Raw genomic sequence first — 14,449 nt, 5'->3', positions numbered from 1 at the left:
TTTTCCGCACCCAATGGTGCATAGGGCACTGCATATTATTGACGCAGCGTTATCTTGACTGTTACTTACACGAAGGCAAGGTGATTGCTATGCGTTTCAGGGACCAGTCCAGGGTGATATTAAACAAATATGTATTAGAGTTTGAAATCACTAATATTTATTATCATCCTGGGAATCGAACCCGGGACCTCCATCAGAGTTTCTCGGTTCAAACCCACCCTACCACAATTTTATACCTATTTCTAATAATATGAGCCCCTTAGGGCGATTGTCCACTACCCGGAATTTGACCGTCCGCAAATCCGGTTTTGAAAAAAGCGACTACGACAGTTTAGCGTGTTCAAATTTACGCGTAACGTGTTCACGCACCAATCAAGAGCACCGATCCGAAAAAAGATGGACAAAAGCACGAGCCAATCGTCGTTTTAAAACGCTAACTGACGTGCCGGACGGTAAAATTCCGTGTAATTCCGTGTAGTGGACAAACGCCCTTAGGCTCACTGAAACAGTAGGAAATAATTTTTGTAAATAATAAAAACACCAATATTTCTTTTATATATTTATAAAAAATATATTCTAACCTCATTCATTTTAATCTTGGCGTTTAGGTCGTACAATTGCACGCCGGTGTCTTCGCCCGCTATGCCTTCGATGGCGGGGCACCCCATGTGGCAGGCTTGGGACCAGACCCTGGACCTGGCGCTGGCCCAGCTGCCCGGCATGCTGGGCACCAAGCGGCCCTACGTGCACTCCCCCTTCTTCGAGGAGCAGCTCACCGCCTTCCAAGTCTGGCTGGACCTCGGTGAGGATATATACTAATAGATTTATTTTATTAAATATTTGAAACGCTATTTACAAATATTACAACTAAAATAACAAGGACTGCCTTTACCTTTTCTTAATAACTAATATTGTAAGTTAAAAAATAAACTTTTTCTTATAATAATATATAAATATTTTTTTGTTTATTATTGAAATGCTTTTTTTTGGAAACTGGACTTCCCGTACTTTCAAATAATAGAGCACCACTTATGTCAATTCTTTTGATCAGCCTAATGCGGGTGCCATTTGCTTAGGCTACAATTTTTTGTCCGATTTCTCATTACGGAGTCGAGTCATTGTTTGATTTTCGGATGAATAAAGGTTATAAAAGAAAATATTTTTCATAGCTTAATTAATTTTTTAGAGCTCCACTGTTTAATTCTATCCATAAAGACTATATGATAGAAAATAATTATTTAAATTTGTTTCGATTTAAGATTTCGTTGAAATTATTTATTAAAAAAGAGATCTAAGTAGCTTTTTCTTTTAATTTATTACTCAAATTGTATAAACTTATTAACTTTTTTCATTTTCATATTTTGGTTATGGTTTTCTGTTAAAATCAAATGTTTGTAGTTCATATTAGAACTTTTAATCTATTTATATTTTTGATATCTATTGTATTCTTTCCAGCACCCTTTATTATAACCTGAAATAAAATGTTTACCCACACACAGGCCACGCCTTTGTGGGATCGTTTTTTGTATGATATGATACAATATTTTTGTACTTGTAATTATACCATACAGTAAGTCCTCTATTTACATGATTAATTAATTTATTAAGGTTTTCGTGTAAGTTGAAAAATTGTGTATGTCGAAAAAATATATTTGTGATTTTTTTATACATATATGGTATGTATAATATACACTAGTTTCAATGGATAAAGTACATATGTGAAAACAGAATAGATCTACATACATGCATATGCAAATGAAAATGTGGAAAGAATCCCGATCGCAACACAATAACTATTTAAATAACTAACAAGGTAGAAATCTAAATTATGACTTAGTCGTTAATCATATCCAGTAAAGGAGGAGGGAAAGGGTGCAAGGCATGGGTTTCTCTCTTTTTCTCTCTTTTTCTCTCTCACTTTCCTATTAATACAGTAGTATATCTAAAAAGAACGACTTGTGAAATATTTTATTTTTAATTTTTAAAATTGTGTAAGTACGAATTCCCGAAAGTCGAAATCGCATAAGTAGAGGACTTACTGTATTGTGAAATAGAATTTGCGTAATGGTATGGAGTTTGTCAGGTTCTCCGAGCCGGCCGCCGCCCGACCAGCTGCCGATGGTGCTGCAGGTGCTGCTGAGTACCATGCACCGCGTGCGCGCGCTCGAGATCCTGGGCCGCTTCCTCGCCCTCGGGCCGTGGGCCGTGAACCTCATCCTCAGCGTGGGCATCTTCCCCTACATGGTCAAGCTTCTGCAGACCTCCGCTAAGGAGCTGCGCCCGCTCCTGGTCTTCATCTGGGCTAAGATCATGGCCGTCGACGGGGTGAGGGATACATTCATTTTTATCTTATTTATTTGTTTATTTTATTTAAACTTTGTGTATAGTAAAGAAATATCTACATTGTCAAGCTTATTGCTATGAAGCAATGCTTCTCGTGAGAGTCATACAAATGTACAGGAAAAGTTCTTTAATTCGAAATTAACGGGACTAAACTGGAAAATGTATTTGGCATTTAACATATTGTATAAACTGATGCACGGCGATGTTACAAAAGTAATTTGTTTTTGACAAAATAACAACAGTAGTGATTAAATGTAATAATGTAAGTAACAATCGAGATATGCTGAGCCTTATGCACTATCGGGTGCGGATAAGGGTTAAGAAGATATGTGTATGTATACATATATACATGTACACACATATAGATACATACGCATATACACATATACACATACACATATTTACGATTATAGAAACAATTGTTGGAGGGAAAATAATGTTATAATATATTTGTTTACAAAATTCAAATTAACGAGCTTTTACTGTATGTGTTCGATGTTTACATATATTTGTTTATACTTTTTATTTAGACCAGTGGTCTTCAACCTTCCACAGCCCTCGGAACGCATCTAGACGATGATATACTTCAGGGAACCCCAATTTTGGTTTGTTCTTATTTAAGTTTGTAAGTGGGCATCAAAGCACCAGAATCATCCCAAAGCTGTTTCTAACATTCTCAGATCCCACCCCTGGGTTGAAGGGCACTAATGCAATCAACCAAAATATATATATATACGTCGTGTGTATTTATTCTTGGTTATTTAATCCTTTTCACTCTCAACTAATATATTACAGTACTATTGTCACTAACATTACTTAAGTATTCGCCCTCAAGGAAATAAAAAGATGTATAAGTTTATATTTCATAAGCCTACTATCTCGTTGTTACGTGATATCAACAGCCCAATCCATCTCTCTCTATTTCAACACTAAATTTGTATGACAATGCTAGGTTAAAGGTTGAACCAATGAAAACAAATCTTCTCAGTCATACTTTGTGAAGTAATTACTATTTTACTGAGCTTTAATTTGTTACATTTTACTATAAATAACGTTTTCAGTAATAAAATTGCAAACAAATAGGAACAACAATTTTTTCTTTATGTTACTTAGGTTACATATTAAGGTATTATTTTTTGACATCTCATCAAAGATGAAGCAGAATATGGATGTCTGGGTATTTATCTAGTGAAGTTCTAGTGATTCAAGAACAAGGTTTCTAAATTGGTTCATATATATAGAACTTCCAAGAATTTGAGTAGTGTGGTTGTCGATTATGGGTAGAATTGGTGAATGTTATATGTGATCACTTAAACCAGCCTATGACGGTCGTAAGCCCCGTAAATGCCCAGACGTCCATATTCTTCTTCATCTTTGATGAGATGTCAAAAAATAATATGAAAATAACTCCTGTAATTGGAGATAATCCAGATTTTGTGAACAACTATTCGGACACATTCAAAATGTTGTACTTATGAAGGCCCCGGAGACTAAAGTGTAATAAGTGACTTATTGTTTGTTTATTTATTATCATCCGTGTCTTCTCGAATATCAGGCACTTGTTGAATTATTCGCCCAGCCCCAGTCAAAGGCAGCGTTTAAGGAGGATCCAATCAACTCTTGTATTTGTTTTGTCTTATCTCGTAGGAGACTGTTCTCTTGCTCGATTATCCTCAGCTGTCCCTTTGACTATGCACCGACTTTTTGAGACTCCTTTACCTCTCTGGCAATATATCCAATGAATCCCTTTTTCTGTGTATCGTGAAGAATCTGACATCTCTTTTGGGGATTTGTATTCATTGCAGTCCAAGGAAGCTTCTGCCTCTAGTGATACATTTCAAATACGTGAAGTAATCATATTGTTTTTTTTTTGGGTTATAATGTGTCGTAAATCAAAACTCCTGTTTTCCGATGATTTTCAAAACAATTCTACTTTAAGTAACTTTATTTTGTTTTTGACTCAACAACAATCTTAACCCTTTGCACTTGAAAGTTTTTTTTAGTTTGTTTATACCACCAACTCGACTCAAATTCTATAACTTATTACTATTTAATTGTACTAATATAATTGGTCAGCCTCCGTTGTGTAATGGCCAGCACGCTCGGCTACCGTACTGGAAGTCCCGGGTTCGATTCCCAGGGAGGGGGGTCAAATAATATTTATTTAATATTACCCTGGACTGGTACTTGCAGCGGAGGGCTGATCACCTTTCCTTCATATGTTAACGTTCAAGATAACACTGCGTTGCAGTGCCCTTTACATCAATGGGTGCGGAGAAAGGTTTGAAGATGAAGAAGAATGTAATTCTAGTTAAATTATGTTTAAAATTAAAACAAAAAAATTATTAAAAATATAGAGAAATTAGTCTAAATTTTCTTGCTGCCGCCGTAGTGGCGCCTCTCGTGTAATACGACAATCCATGCATGCCGCCTCTATGGCGGCACTCGAGTGCTAAGGGTTAATTTCTCTTAATACATCGCTCTGACGATAGCCTCTTCAAAAGCGGCTGAAAGATCAGAATACAGGAGCTTTGATACACAAAGGGGCTTAATAAATTTTAAATCTTAACAAATTTTATCTCATACTAACATGTTCCTGTCTTTATTCTCAGTCCCATGTTTCCACCCATTATTAGATAATATTGAATCAGTGATGGATGATCAAATTGAATAATGACTTCTTTAAAAGAAGTTGTTAGTTAATTCGGTTTTTGGATACGATCACTTACAGCTGATCACCCTAAATAGTGCACAAATTTTGTTACGTATTGCGTTTATGTAACTCCTGATATACATATTTGACAATTTGGTATAAAAAAACATGAGTTGTTTGGCAATATAAACTGTGGAGAAGTAATGAATACTATCCCTATTGGTAACGAGAAAGTAACAGTTACCCATTGCAGACATCTCCATATTGCATGTTTCATCCGTTTAATGATAAATGATTTATTATTTACTAAGGCTGAAAAGTCTGGTGTGTACAGTGGAAAAGGTTAAATATCCCCAAAGGTTTAAAATCCTTATATTTAATACTGAAATATTACATAAGAAATCTACTGCAATGTCGTTCCGAACATGTTTAATTTGTTGCCGACGGATGTTAGAGGTCAAAATAAAATATGGAACAAAGGCAAAATAAAGGAATGGGTAAATTTGATCAAGAGTTCATTTTATGAAAATTGTAAAATGTTTATATTCTTAATTTATTATTAGATTAAAACCAATATTTTTAGCTTTTCCACTTTTTTATTTGACCAGCGACCGGGTTTCGTCGTTACCGACATCATCAGACTGGATGTAACCAGTCTGATGATGTCGGTAACGACGAAACCCGGTCGCTGGTCAAATAAAAAAGTGGAAAAGCTAAAAATATTGGTTTTAATCTAATAATAAATTAAAAACGCAATTCCATCACGAAGTGTCAGTGGATAATATAAAAGTTTATATTCTTATTTTATCTCTCTTTTTTGTGTGTATTAGGTTAAAATGGTTAAAAATAATAAAAATAACTCCACCGACAAGACACACCAGGTGGCTTGGTGGGTCTCTGCAATTTTTATTTTATTTATTCAAATACGTTTCAAATTGTGATTTAAAAAAATGTAAACAATTTGGTAATAATAAAAAAAAATATCTGACGAGTAATTAATTTCTTGTGAAATGTTTTTTCAATACTTTGATGTGAATGTTTTATTTATGTGCGCCTGTTCAATTACTCTTTGTTTTATTTCAGAGTTGTCAAGCCGATCTGGTCAATGCCAAAGGTCACAAATATTTCCTTTCGGTTCTGCAAGATGTCACTATCCCAGTGAGTTGTAATGATCTTCATTTTTATTTTTTAAATAATATTCATCTATTATTATTAAATCCATTTTTATCTTCGTATTGTTTATTGACACGACGTGACATTTATATTTTTAAAATTTATTTCACCGCAATATCAGTCTATTTACTGATAACTGGTCTTGGGGTTAAAAATTCAGAATATTGTTCGAAGTCTCCCAGCAGAATATTGTAAATGGCAATTTTATGTTAATTGTTTCAAAACATCAAGAAGTATAAAAAAAATGTGTAGTAATTTTTTCCAACTAGGTGCTTAGTAGTATACATTCTGTTCACAGTTATTTTACCTCTAGTTTTTTTTTCAATTATTTATTTGGCAGTATAAATAATTTTAAAAAATAAACTAGAATTAAAATAACTGGGAACAGACTATATGTCGCATGTTTAATAATAAAGGTACCTACTTAATTGACTAGTTGTCAAACAGCATTGTCAGCTCGTAATTGTTTATATGTAACTTTTACCGTTGATTCTCAAACTTTTTGGGTCAGGTCAGTTTACTGTTACACGTGTGATGTATTTAAATAAATTATAATATTTTGTGATTTGCATATCTAGAATAATACCTTCCTCATTCAAGAAATTATCACCCTAAAAATTGTATTTTTGAATTTGAACTTCTATTAAAGATATTAAATGCAAGAAGGATGTAAAATAAATTTTTCTATTATGAGCCAAGAAAGGTTCCTATGGAATTTGTTAGTGTTTTTTGTTTTTACAATTTTAGCTCAATATTCACCTTTGTCATTATTTTTCTTTTCAGAGTGAACACCGAACTCTGGCTGCGTTTGTTCTCGCTGGAATTGTCGATAATTATTTGCCCGGCCAAGAAGCCGCTTTGCAGGTGCGATACATGATCACGATATATATTTTACTATCAATTTCTCTGTGTAGTGAATGATGAGCTATTTTTCTTTATTCAGGGTTCTCTAGTATCTATCTGCTTGGAGCAATTGCGAGACCCGAATCCTCTGCTTCGCCAGTGGCTCGCCATCTGTCTGGGTCGCCTGTGGAAGGGTTACGACCAAGCGCGATGGTCCGGAGTCAGAGATATGGCTCATGAAAAGCTCTACGGTCTACTGGAAGACCCCGTTCCTGAGGTAACATCCATGGATTATTGTAAAATTAATAAATACTAATATATTATTATTATAGTAGATTTCAAACAGTAAAAGTACTGGTATATGGCAGTATAAAATTGACGATAATCATCAGAATATTGATGAGGATTGCATAAAATACTTTTTACACTCGTAAAGAATCCTTATATTATGTCATTTTGTTTCTAATCACTAATTCATTTAATTTGAATTATGTCATTGCATTTTAACATATCGTTTGCGGGAAACGCTTAAAACCGTCTTTTACATACTGTTGGCAGAGAGCGGGAGACGCTTATAAGCGTTCTATTTGCTTACTTTTGGTAGAGCGCGAGAAACGTCAAAAAACATTGTACAGATCGGAATTGGGTTTGCGGTTACTTGTGATTAGTATATGACCCTAGTATAAGTAGACTAATTTGGGTCGGGGTTGATGAGATAATTGCTCAACAACAATGTATTAACAAACTTATGACGGGAAAGGTATTCCTATCCGGAAGGGTATTTCTACCTTCTGCGCTGGTCTCATTTCAATCAGAAAAGAAGGACTTATGTAACGACGTGAATAATTTGTACTAATCTCTTTTTTAAGGTCTAAACTATATGTAGACAGTTATCGAATCCCATCGCCAGGGGTCCACAGACGTAAAAATCACCCGTCTGAAATGTGTTAAGATGAATGGATGAATGGGCAACCTAAAAATGTGTTCTGGAGCTGTGAAATGTTGTCACTAGGAGCCCATGAAATAATTGTCACTAAATGAATTATTCAGGTTCGCGCTGCCGGTGTATACGCTCTGGGAACATTCATATCTTCGGGTCGTGAGAGGACGGATCACGCCAACAGTATCGACCAGCAGGTGGCTGTAACTCTCGCCAAGATTGCCCACCAAGACATGAGCCCCATAGTACGGGCGGAGCTTCTGGCAGGTCGCTACCTATTTTATGCTATGATATTATTAGATTTCCGTTGCTCTATTGTGTTATGGATCCTTGTATTCTTTGGGGCTAGAGTGCCATTATTATTGTTTCGATTATGTCAATATAACATTGTGGGTGCTAACTAACTAACTAACTAACTAACCATTATCCGTAGGGGTAGGCAGAGATAATATAATACCACAACACTCTGCAACACTTTGCAAATCTTTGCCTCTTCATGCATCCACATTCATGCATCTCCTCATACATACCCACCGATTATTTCGAATTCTGACCAACCATTTTCAAGTATTTGACATACTTTATCATGGCAAGTTTTTACCGGTCTTCCTCTGCTCCTTTGGGTTCAGTGCAATGTCAGTTAACCATGTATAAATTTAAAATATCCATTTACGATGATATAATAATTTATTACGTTTATGCTATGTGACTTGTACATATTAGCAATGTTAAGAGTACTGGTTCGCAATCTCGAGAGCCTTGGCTAATGTTACTATTGTACTTTTATTCTCCATATCTTTCCTGTAGTACCTATTATTCCTCCTCTATTTGCTTTCCCATACTACAGTAATGTCTTTATTTAATCATAATCAAATTACTCTGTGTTAGTTCGATGAGGATCCCTATGCGCCCTTTCGTGTGGATAGAAGAATGCTATTTATCTAAAATGTAGTGAACATAAAACATGTTGTTTTCCCCTTTCTGTCAAGGTTTATTTTTTTAAAAACTTTATTCATGGGGTTCAAATAAATCAATGTTGAATCTCTTTTTCAATTTTCAATCCCCTTTCCTCATGGCAGGGAGCATGTCATGGGTTTAAAATATGCAAGAAGATGATCACTCGGTCATCACCACACAATAAATACGCATGCATTTAAAAAAAAATCATGTATCGATTTAATTTTGTGTATGTACAATTTTAGCTTTACAATGGTTGGTGCTGACATTTGAACCGCACTTCATTGCCGTTTCCTTACAAGAAGGAAGATCTTCAGGACAAACCCATCAACGTGGAGGGAGCAGGTAATTTATACATATATATATGTAACTCAAAAATGTGAGAAAAAATTCAAATTAGTTTTGAATACCTGATGATGTGTATCTACTATGATTCTGAACAAGTAGCACCCTGTGATTAATGCCAGTGGATACATACATGTAATAGCAATCCATTCCAACATATCCCAAAGCAAAGATACGGCAAATAACAGCGATGTACGGGTAACGGATATTCTTCATTTGATCACTAAGTTTGCAAGTCTCGTTGGCAGAGAGCGCAGTCGCATGTACTCGGGCGGTGCGGTGGACACGGGCAGGGACGCCCTGGACACGAGCCTGCCATCCAGCCCGTCGGAGCGCCTGATGCGCGTGTCCAGCTCCAGCTCCATCTCCTCGCTGGGCTCCGGCGGCACCCTGCAAGGCCTGCCCACCATAGGTGCGCTGGTTTTTCTTGTCGTTTACTGTTCTCAATAAAAATTTTAATCTAGGAATCTCATAAAAAATAAGTGAGTAGTCCACTTGCAAACCACTTTATATTAACCCTTTCCAGTCCCCAAAATAAAAAAAATAAAATCTAGGTACACAGTTACATTCCAATCGGAAAAAAATATTTTGTCCTCTGCTCCACATACTGTTGTAATAGATACAAGACAAAATGTAAGCTTGGAATTTAAATAAATAGTACTAATGATGAAAAAATGTCAAATAACATCCGACATGGGACCTAAGAGCAAAAAATCAATGTCAAATGAGATTCGACATTGGACCAGTAATGGTTAAAAATTAAGTTTTTTAGCCAGTGGCGGCAATCGGTAGACTATCAAATCTTCTACCAATTTGAGCTTTTTTGAGAGATTTTTGAAAGTGAAATGTCGATCGGCATAGCGAGTTTTGCAAGAGTATTTCCATTTTATTCCTAACTTAACAGTAACATTAGTTACGGCAATGTTTTGATAAAACTGTATCTTGAGGCGGGCGACATTAGACAGCTGTCCGGAAATATAAAATATGTCAGTGAACTTCATATTTTGAACTTGAGGTTGAACTCGAAAACAATACAAAAACGGTTAAATGGTCTCTAACGTCTCAAAATAAAATCATGTTAGTCCACAAAACACAAAAGTAAAAAAAATGTTAAAAACACTAATAAAATATTAGAAAATAACAACACAGTTTAACAACCGCCGAAAACTCAAAATCTGAGAATAAAAAATGATTTATGGGCTTTCCCCATACGCGTTTATTGCTTTGTAAGTACCAACTGCCGACTTAAGTAAAGGACAATGATCTTTGTATTTTATTTCATTTTAGGACAAAGAAAAAAACGCACCGTCTGTATCCATTGTTAATTTAAGTTAATTTGTAACATTTCCTTCAAAACAGATTACGACCATTAGCTATGTTTTGAACCAGTAAATATCAGTATTATTTTTTATATTACAACGACATCTATCCACTACACAACAAAAGCAAAAAGGCCAAGAGATTAGAAGTTTATGACGTGTTTTTTGTATACTAAATTGAAGGAAGCCGAAATGCACAAAAATGTGCACCCCGCCACCACACAAGGTTTCTGAAAGGCACAAATATGTGCACACCGTACACAATGTGTAAATAAGCTTTGGCGAGTGATGTTAAATATGGACATATTTTTTTTTAAATTTTCTACCGATTGGAGCCATTTTCTAAAAAAACTTAATTTTTTGACATAACGTGGTTTGCAAGTGGATTACCCAAGTGTTATATCCGGACACCTTTTTACTAGAGAGAAGGTACATAGGGGAAAAAAACTTTTATTGGGATGTTTATATGAATATTTCGCGCTAGGCTGCCATGCTGGATGTCCCGGGTTCAATTCCCAAGAGGGTCAAAATAAAATATTAGTGATTTTTCACTAATATTTAAATCAGTTAGCTTCCGGCAATGCATAGAGACAGACATTAGGTCATGCCCAATTAAAAAAAAAAAAAAATACTGTTTTTTTGTTTTTTAGAATATGTATTAAAAATTAATTATAAACTCCTTACCTTTCAATAACTCCTTTCTTTTCAAAACCACTTATTTACAATTTATTTAGAAGAAAAACTTATTTTTTCAGTTCTAAAATTGTGTTTTAAAAAAAAAACAATTGTATCGAATGTTACCTGGGTTTAAAGGAAATCAAGTTTCTATTTAACGAATACTAGGCCTTAAGAAACATCAGTGTGATAGTAAACTTTAAAAAAAATGTTTTTATTTGTCCTTTTTCTATTTCTGACCATTCTGGGACCCATATGTAGTCCTACTTTTTTGTCAAATTGTGTAAATTCATTAGCGTTGTTATTTTGATTGCAGGTTTTGGTTCGGTGTACATGAAGCTCTGGTCCGTGATGTCTTCGTTGGGATCAGATCCGCATCCTCAGGTGGCAGATATGGCGAACAAAGTTGTCAACTTTATAAGGAATCAGGTAATTTATTTTTATTTGAAGTTTTACTTAGTAAATACCACAATTTCTTAAAATCTATTGCGACATGTGTTTCGATGCATTCCACATAATTTTCAAAGACCGTATGACGCAGACAAATTGTGGTATTTACTAAGTAATATTTAAATTAAAAATGTATATTTACAACATTTTGATTGTGTTCACAAATCTGCATTATCTCCAATTAGTTATTTTTTATATTTTTTTTTGACATCTCAACATATATGAAAAAGAATATGGAAGTCTGGGCATTTAAAGGGCTTACTACCGTAATGGGCTGGTTTAAACCAGCTTATGACGGTAATAAGCCTCGTCACCAAACCTATGACGGTAGCAAGATGTGAAAAAATAATGTAAAAATGGATATTTTATTTATTGTTTCGGCATTTACTTTGTGGTAAGACATGCTGAAATTATCAAAGAAAACACTTATTTACCACTTGAGTTTATTTAAGACAACTAATTTTGAAAGCTAAGCCTGAAGATGGAAGCTTAGTTTCCGAAACTAGTCTTAAATAAACTCAAGTGGTAAAAAACAAGTGTTTTTTTTAATTATTAAAAATGAATATATTTTATCACTAAGTGACTGCCAAATAAATTAATGAATTAATTCATTAATAAGATATTAAAAGTTATGTGATTGAAAATAAAAGTGTTCTACATGAATAATTCATGGGCAATGATTATTTTATCTCAATTTGCAGTCACAACTCTACCGGAAGCCGGAAGATATATTGACACACAAAGGGGCATTATGTAAAGAATATATTTTTGTTTTTATTGCTGCAGGTTCTTGAATTGAGTTTATCTCGGGAACTGTGCGTAGAAGGAAGGTTCGGTGCTAGCAGCAGTGGTAGCAGCTCATCCCTCCCCCCCTCTCCGAATACACGTGCCACCTACTTGAGCGATCATGCACGCACGTTACCTCTCCCAGGTAATTTAAAAAATAATCATGAGAGTAACGCAGAGTATAAATATGTATGTAAAATTTGATATCCTGTGAACTCATTGAAGTGTGGTAAGAGCTGGCTGAAGGGTAGTTTTAGCCTATTCGACTAGAGCGTGCATTACCGCTTTGCCAGTAAATGTCTCTAAATTCTATTAAAACGTCTTATTTTAATTTCTGATGAGTCTTTTTACTATACTTTTCACTTTTTACTATATGGTCCTGTAATAATATGTTTACCCTACAATATTATGTTATAATATTTAAAGAAAGCAGGATTCTTGGGTATTGTATTACTAATTTACCAATAAAGCAAATTTCCTTCGTATGGAATGTAAGGCTGAACTAGGGATAGTTGATAAGATTAAGAAGAGTTCTTTCAGGTGGTATGGACATGTGGAGCGAATGGATAACGAGAGAATGACTAAGAAAGTATATGAGAAAAGAACGAAGACTTGGCACGATCAGATCAATCAGAACCTAAAATCTTGTAGTGTTAAAAGTCTGCGTAATCGGAGGGCATGTATGACTAGATGTATGGATGTGAAGGAAGCTAGGAGTGTATGTCAGGACAGAAGAGTGTGGAGTTTCATTCTCTCTGCCTACTCTGCGGCGAAACGGCGTGATGGTAGTACATAGTAGTAGCAAATTTCCTCTAATCTTGCACGTCAAATGTCCAGGTAATCGCAGCCGTCGATCTGTGCTACCCGTAACCATATCCGAGGAGGGCGCGGGGCGCGTGGCGGTCGGCCCCGCGGGAGGGGCGGGGGGGCCCGGCACCCCGCGGGGGAGCGCCAGCGCCGGCGGGGAGGAGGCCCGGCGCCCCATCGTCACCACCCAGTTTGTAGCGTGGGCCAGCAGCCACTTTGCCGGGACTGACAAAGACGAGCAGTGGCAGAAGGCAAGTCGCCTAATCATATTGCACTGATCAAGATAAGATTAGCACCGCGTTGCAGTGTTATCTTGTTCGGTGCTGATCTTACCCAGAAGTTTGATAAAAGGAATGTTTCAATTCAATAATTATTATAAACATTCTTCTTCTTCTTCAAGCCCTTGTTCGCACCCGATGGTGCAGTGTTATCTTGATCGTTAATACATGAAGGAAAGGTGATCAGTCCTTTGCTTCAGGTACCAGTTCAGGGTAATATTGAATAAATATTAGAGTGAAAATATCACTTTTATTCATTTGACCCCCCCTGGGAATCGAACCCGGGACCTCCAGTATGGTAGCCAAGAGTGCTAAACCATGACACTACGGAGGAGGACAATTGACAATGTTCATGACTTTTTATTATACGTGCGATTGTTATCTTTGTGGTTAGCGACCTCTAAAAAACAACTCCCATGGATTACAACTGTCAAAGTTTTACATATGGTGTTTGATAATGACATGAATGCATGGAAACACTTGTCACAATAGATTTTGTTGTGGTATTTACCAAGTAAAAGTTCGTTTTATTTTTTATTTATTTATTATTATTTAATGTAAACATACCAAACATTTTTTAATTCTAAATTCAGGGGACTGAAATTTGCAAAAGCTAATTCTCAAGCGTTGTATGAATTTTTAAATTTTCAATTGTTTTAATTTTCTTGCATAAAATAAATACATTTTAAATTTTGTTTCATAAAATAAATACAAAAAATAAAATTAAAATTTTAGCACGTTGTTACTGAATGATCTTTTTATAATGCATATATGTTTATGTTTTATTTCAGGATATTGAGAGCCGAATGTATCAAGAAAGACAATGGAGGTACGGAAGAAACAAAACACTCAGGATAGAAGCCAAAGGTACGATAAACAT

The 14,449-nt window shown here is 35.4% G+C and overlaps 1 protein-coding gene across 2 annotated transcripts in view; it reads left to right on the top strand.

Annotated features, from left to right (window-relative positions):
• raptor (regulatory associated protein of MTOR complex 1) overlaps nucleotides 1-14,449 on the top strand; it is a 34,983-nt gene that overhangs the window by 10,529 nt on the left and 10,005 nt on the right. The window contains exons 8-20 of one of the 2 annotated variants that reach the window (XM_088269511.1): nucleotides 609-802; nucleotides 2,084-2,325; nucleotides 2,874-2,948; nucleotides 6,080-6,154; nucleotides 6,953-7,033; nucleotides 7,113-7,289; nucleotides 8,063-8,219; nucleotides 9,155-9,254; nucleotides 9,503-9,666; nucleotides 11,565-11,677; nucleotides 12,485-12,629; nucleotides 13,322-13,542; nucleotides 14,361-14,436. In XM_088269511.1, coding sequence (XP_088125637.1) covers nucleotides 609-802; nucleotides 2,084-2,325; nucleotides 2,874-2,948; nucleotides 6,080-6,154; nucleotides 6,953-7,033; nucleotides 7,113-7,289; nucleotides 8,063-8,219; nucleotides 9,155-9,254; nucleotides 9,503-9,666; nucleotides 11,565-11,677; nucleotides 12,485-12,629; nucleotides 13,322-13,542; nucleotides 14,361-14,436 — 1,820 coding nt within the window. The remainder of the gene's footprint in view (nucleotides 1-608; nucleotides 803-2,083; nucleotides 2,326-2,873; nucleotides 2,949-6,079; nucleotides 6,155-6,952; nucleotides 7,034-7,112; nucleotides 7,290-8,062; nucleotides 8,220-9,154; nucleotides 9,255-9,502; nucleotides 9,667-11,564; nucleotides 11,678-12,484; nucleotides 12,630-13,321; nucleotides 13,543-14,360; nucleotides 14,437-14,449) is intronic. The other variant, XM_088269512.1, reaches the window with a different exon arrangement.

The sequence above is a fragment of the Brachycentrus maculatus genome, unplaced genomic scaffold (genome assembly GCF_059751285.1).
Source record: "Brachycentrus maculatus isolate JH-2025_06_01 unplaced genomic scaffold, ASM5975128v1 h1tg000353l, whole genome shotgun sequence".
NCBI lineage: Eukaryota > Metazoa > Arthropoda > Insecta > Trichoptera > Brachycentridae > Brachycentrus > Brachycentrus maculatus.
Note: the sequence above shows the minus strand (reverse complement) of the source record. Positions and strands in the feature narration are given on the sequence as shown.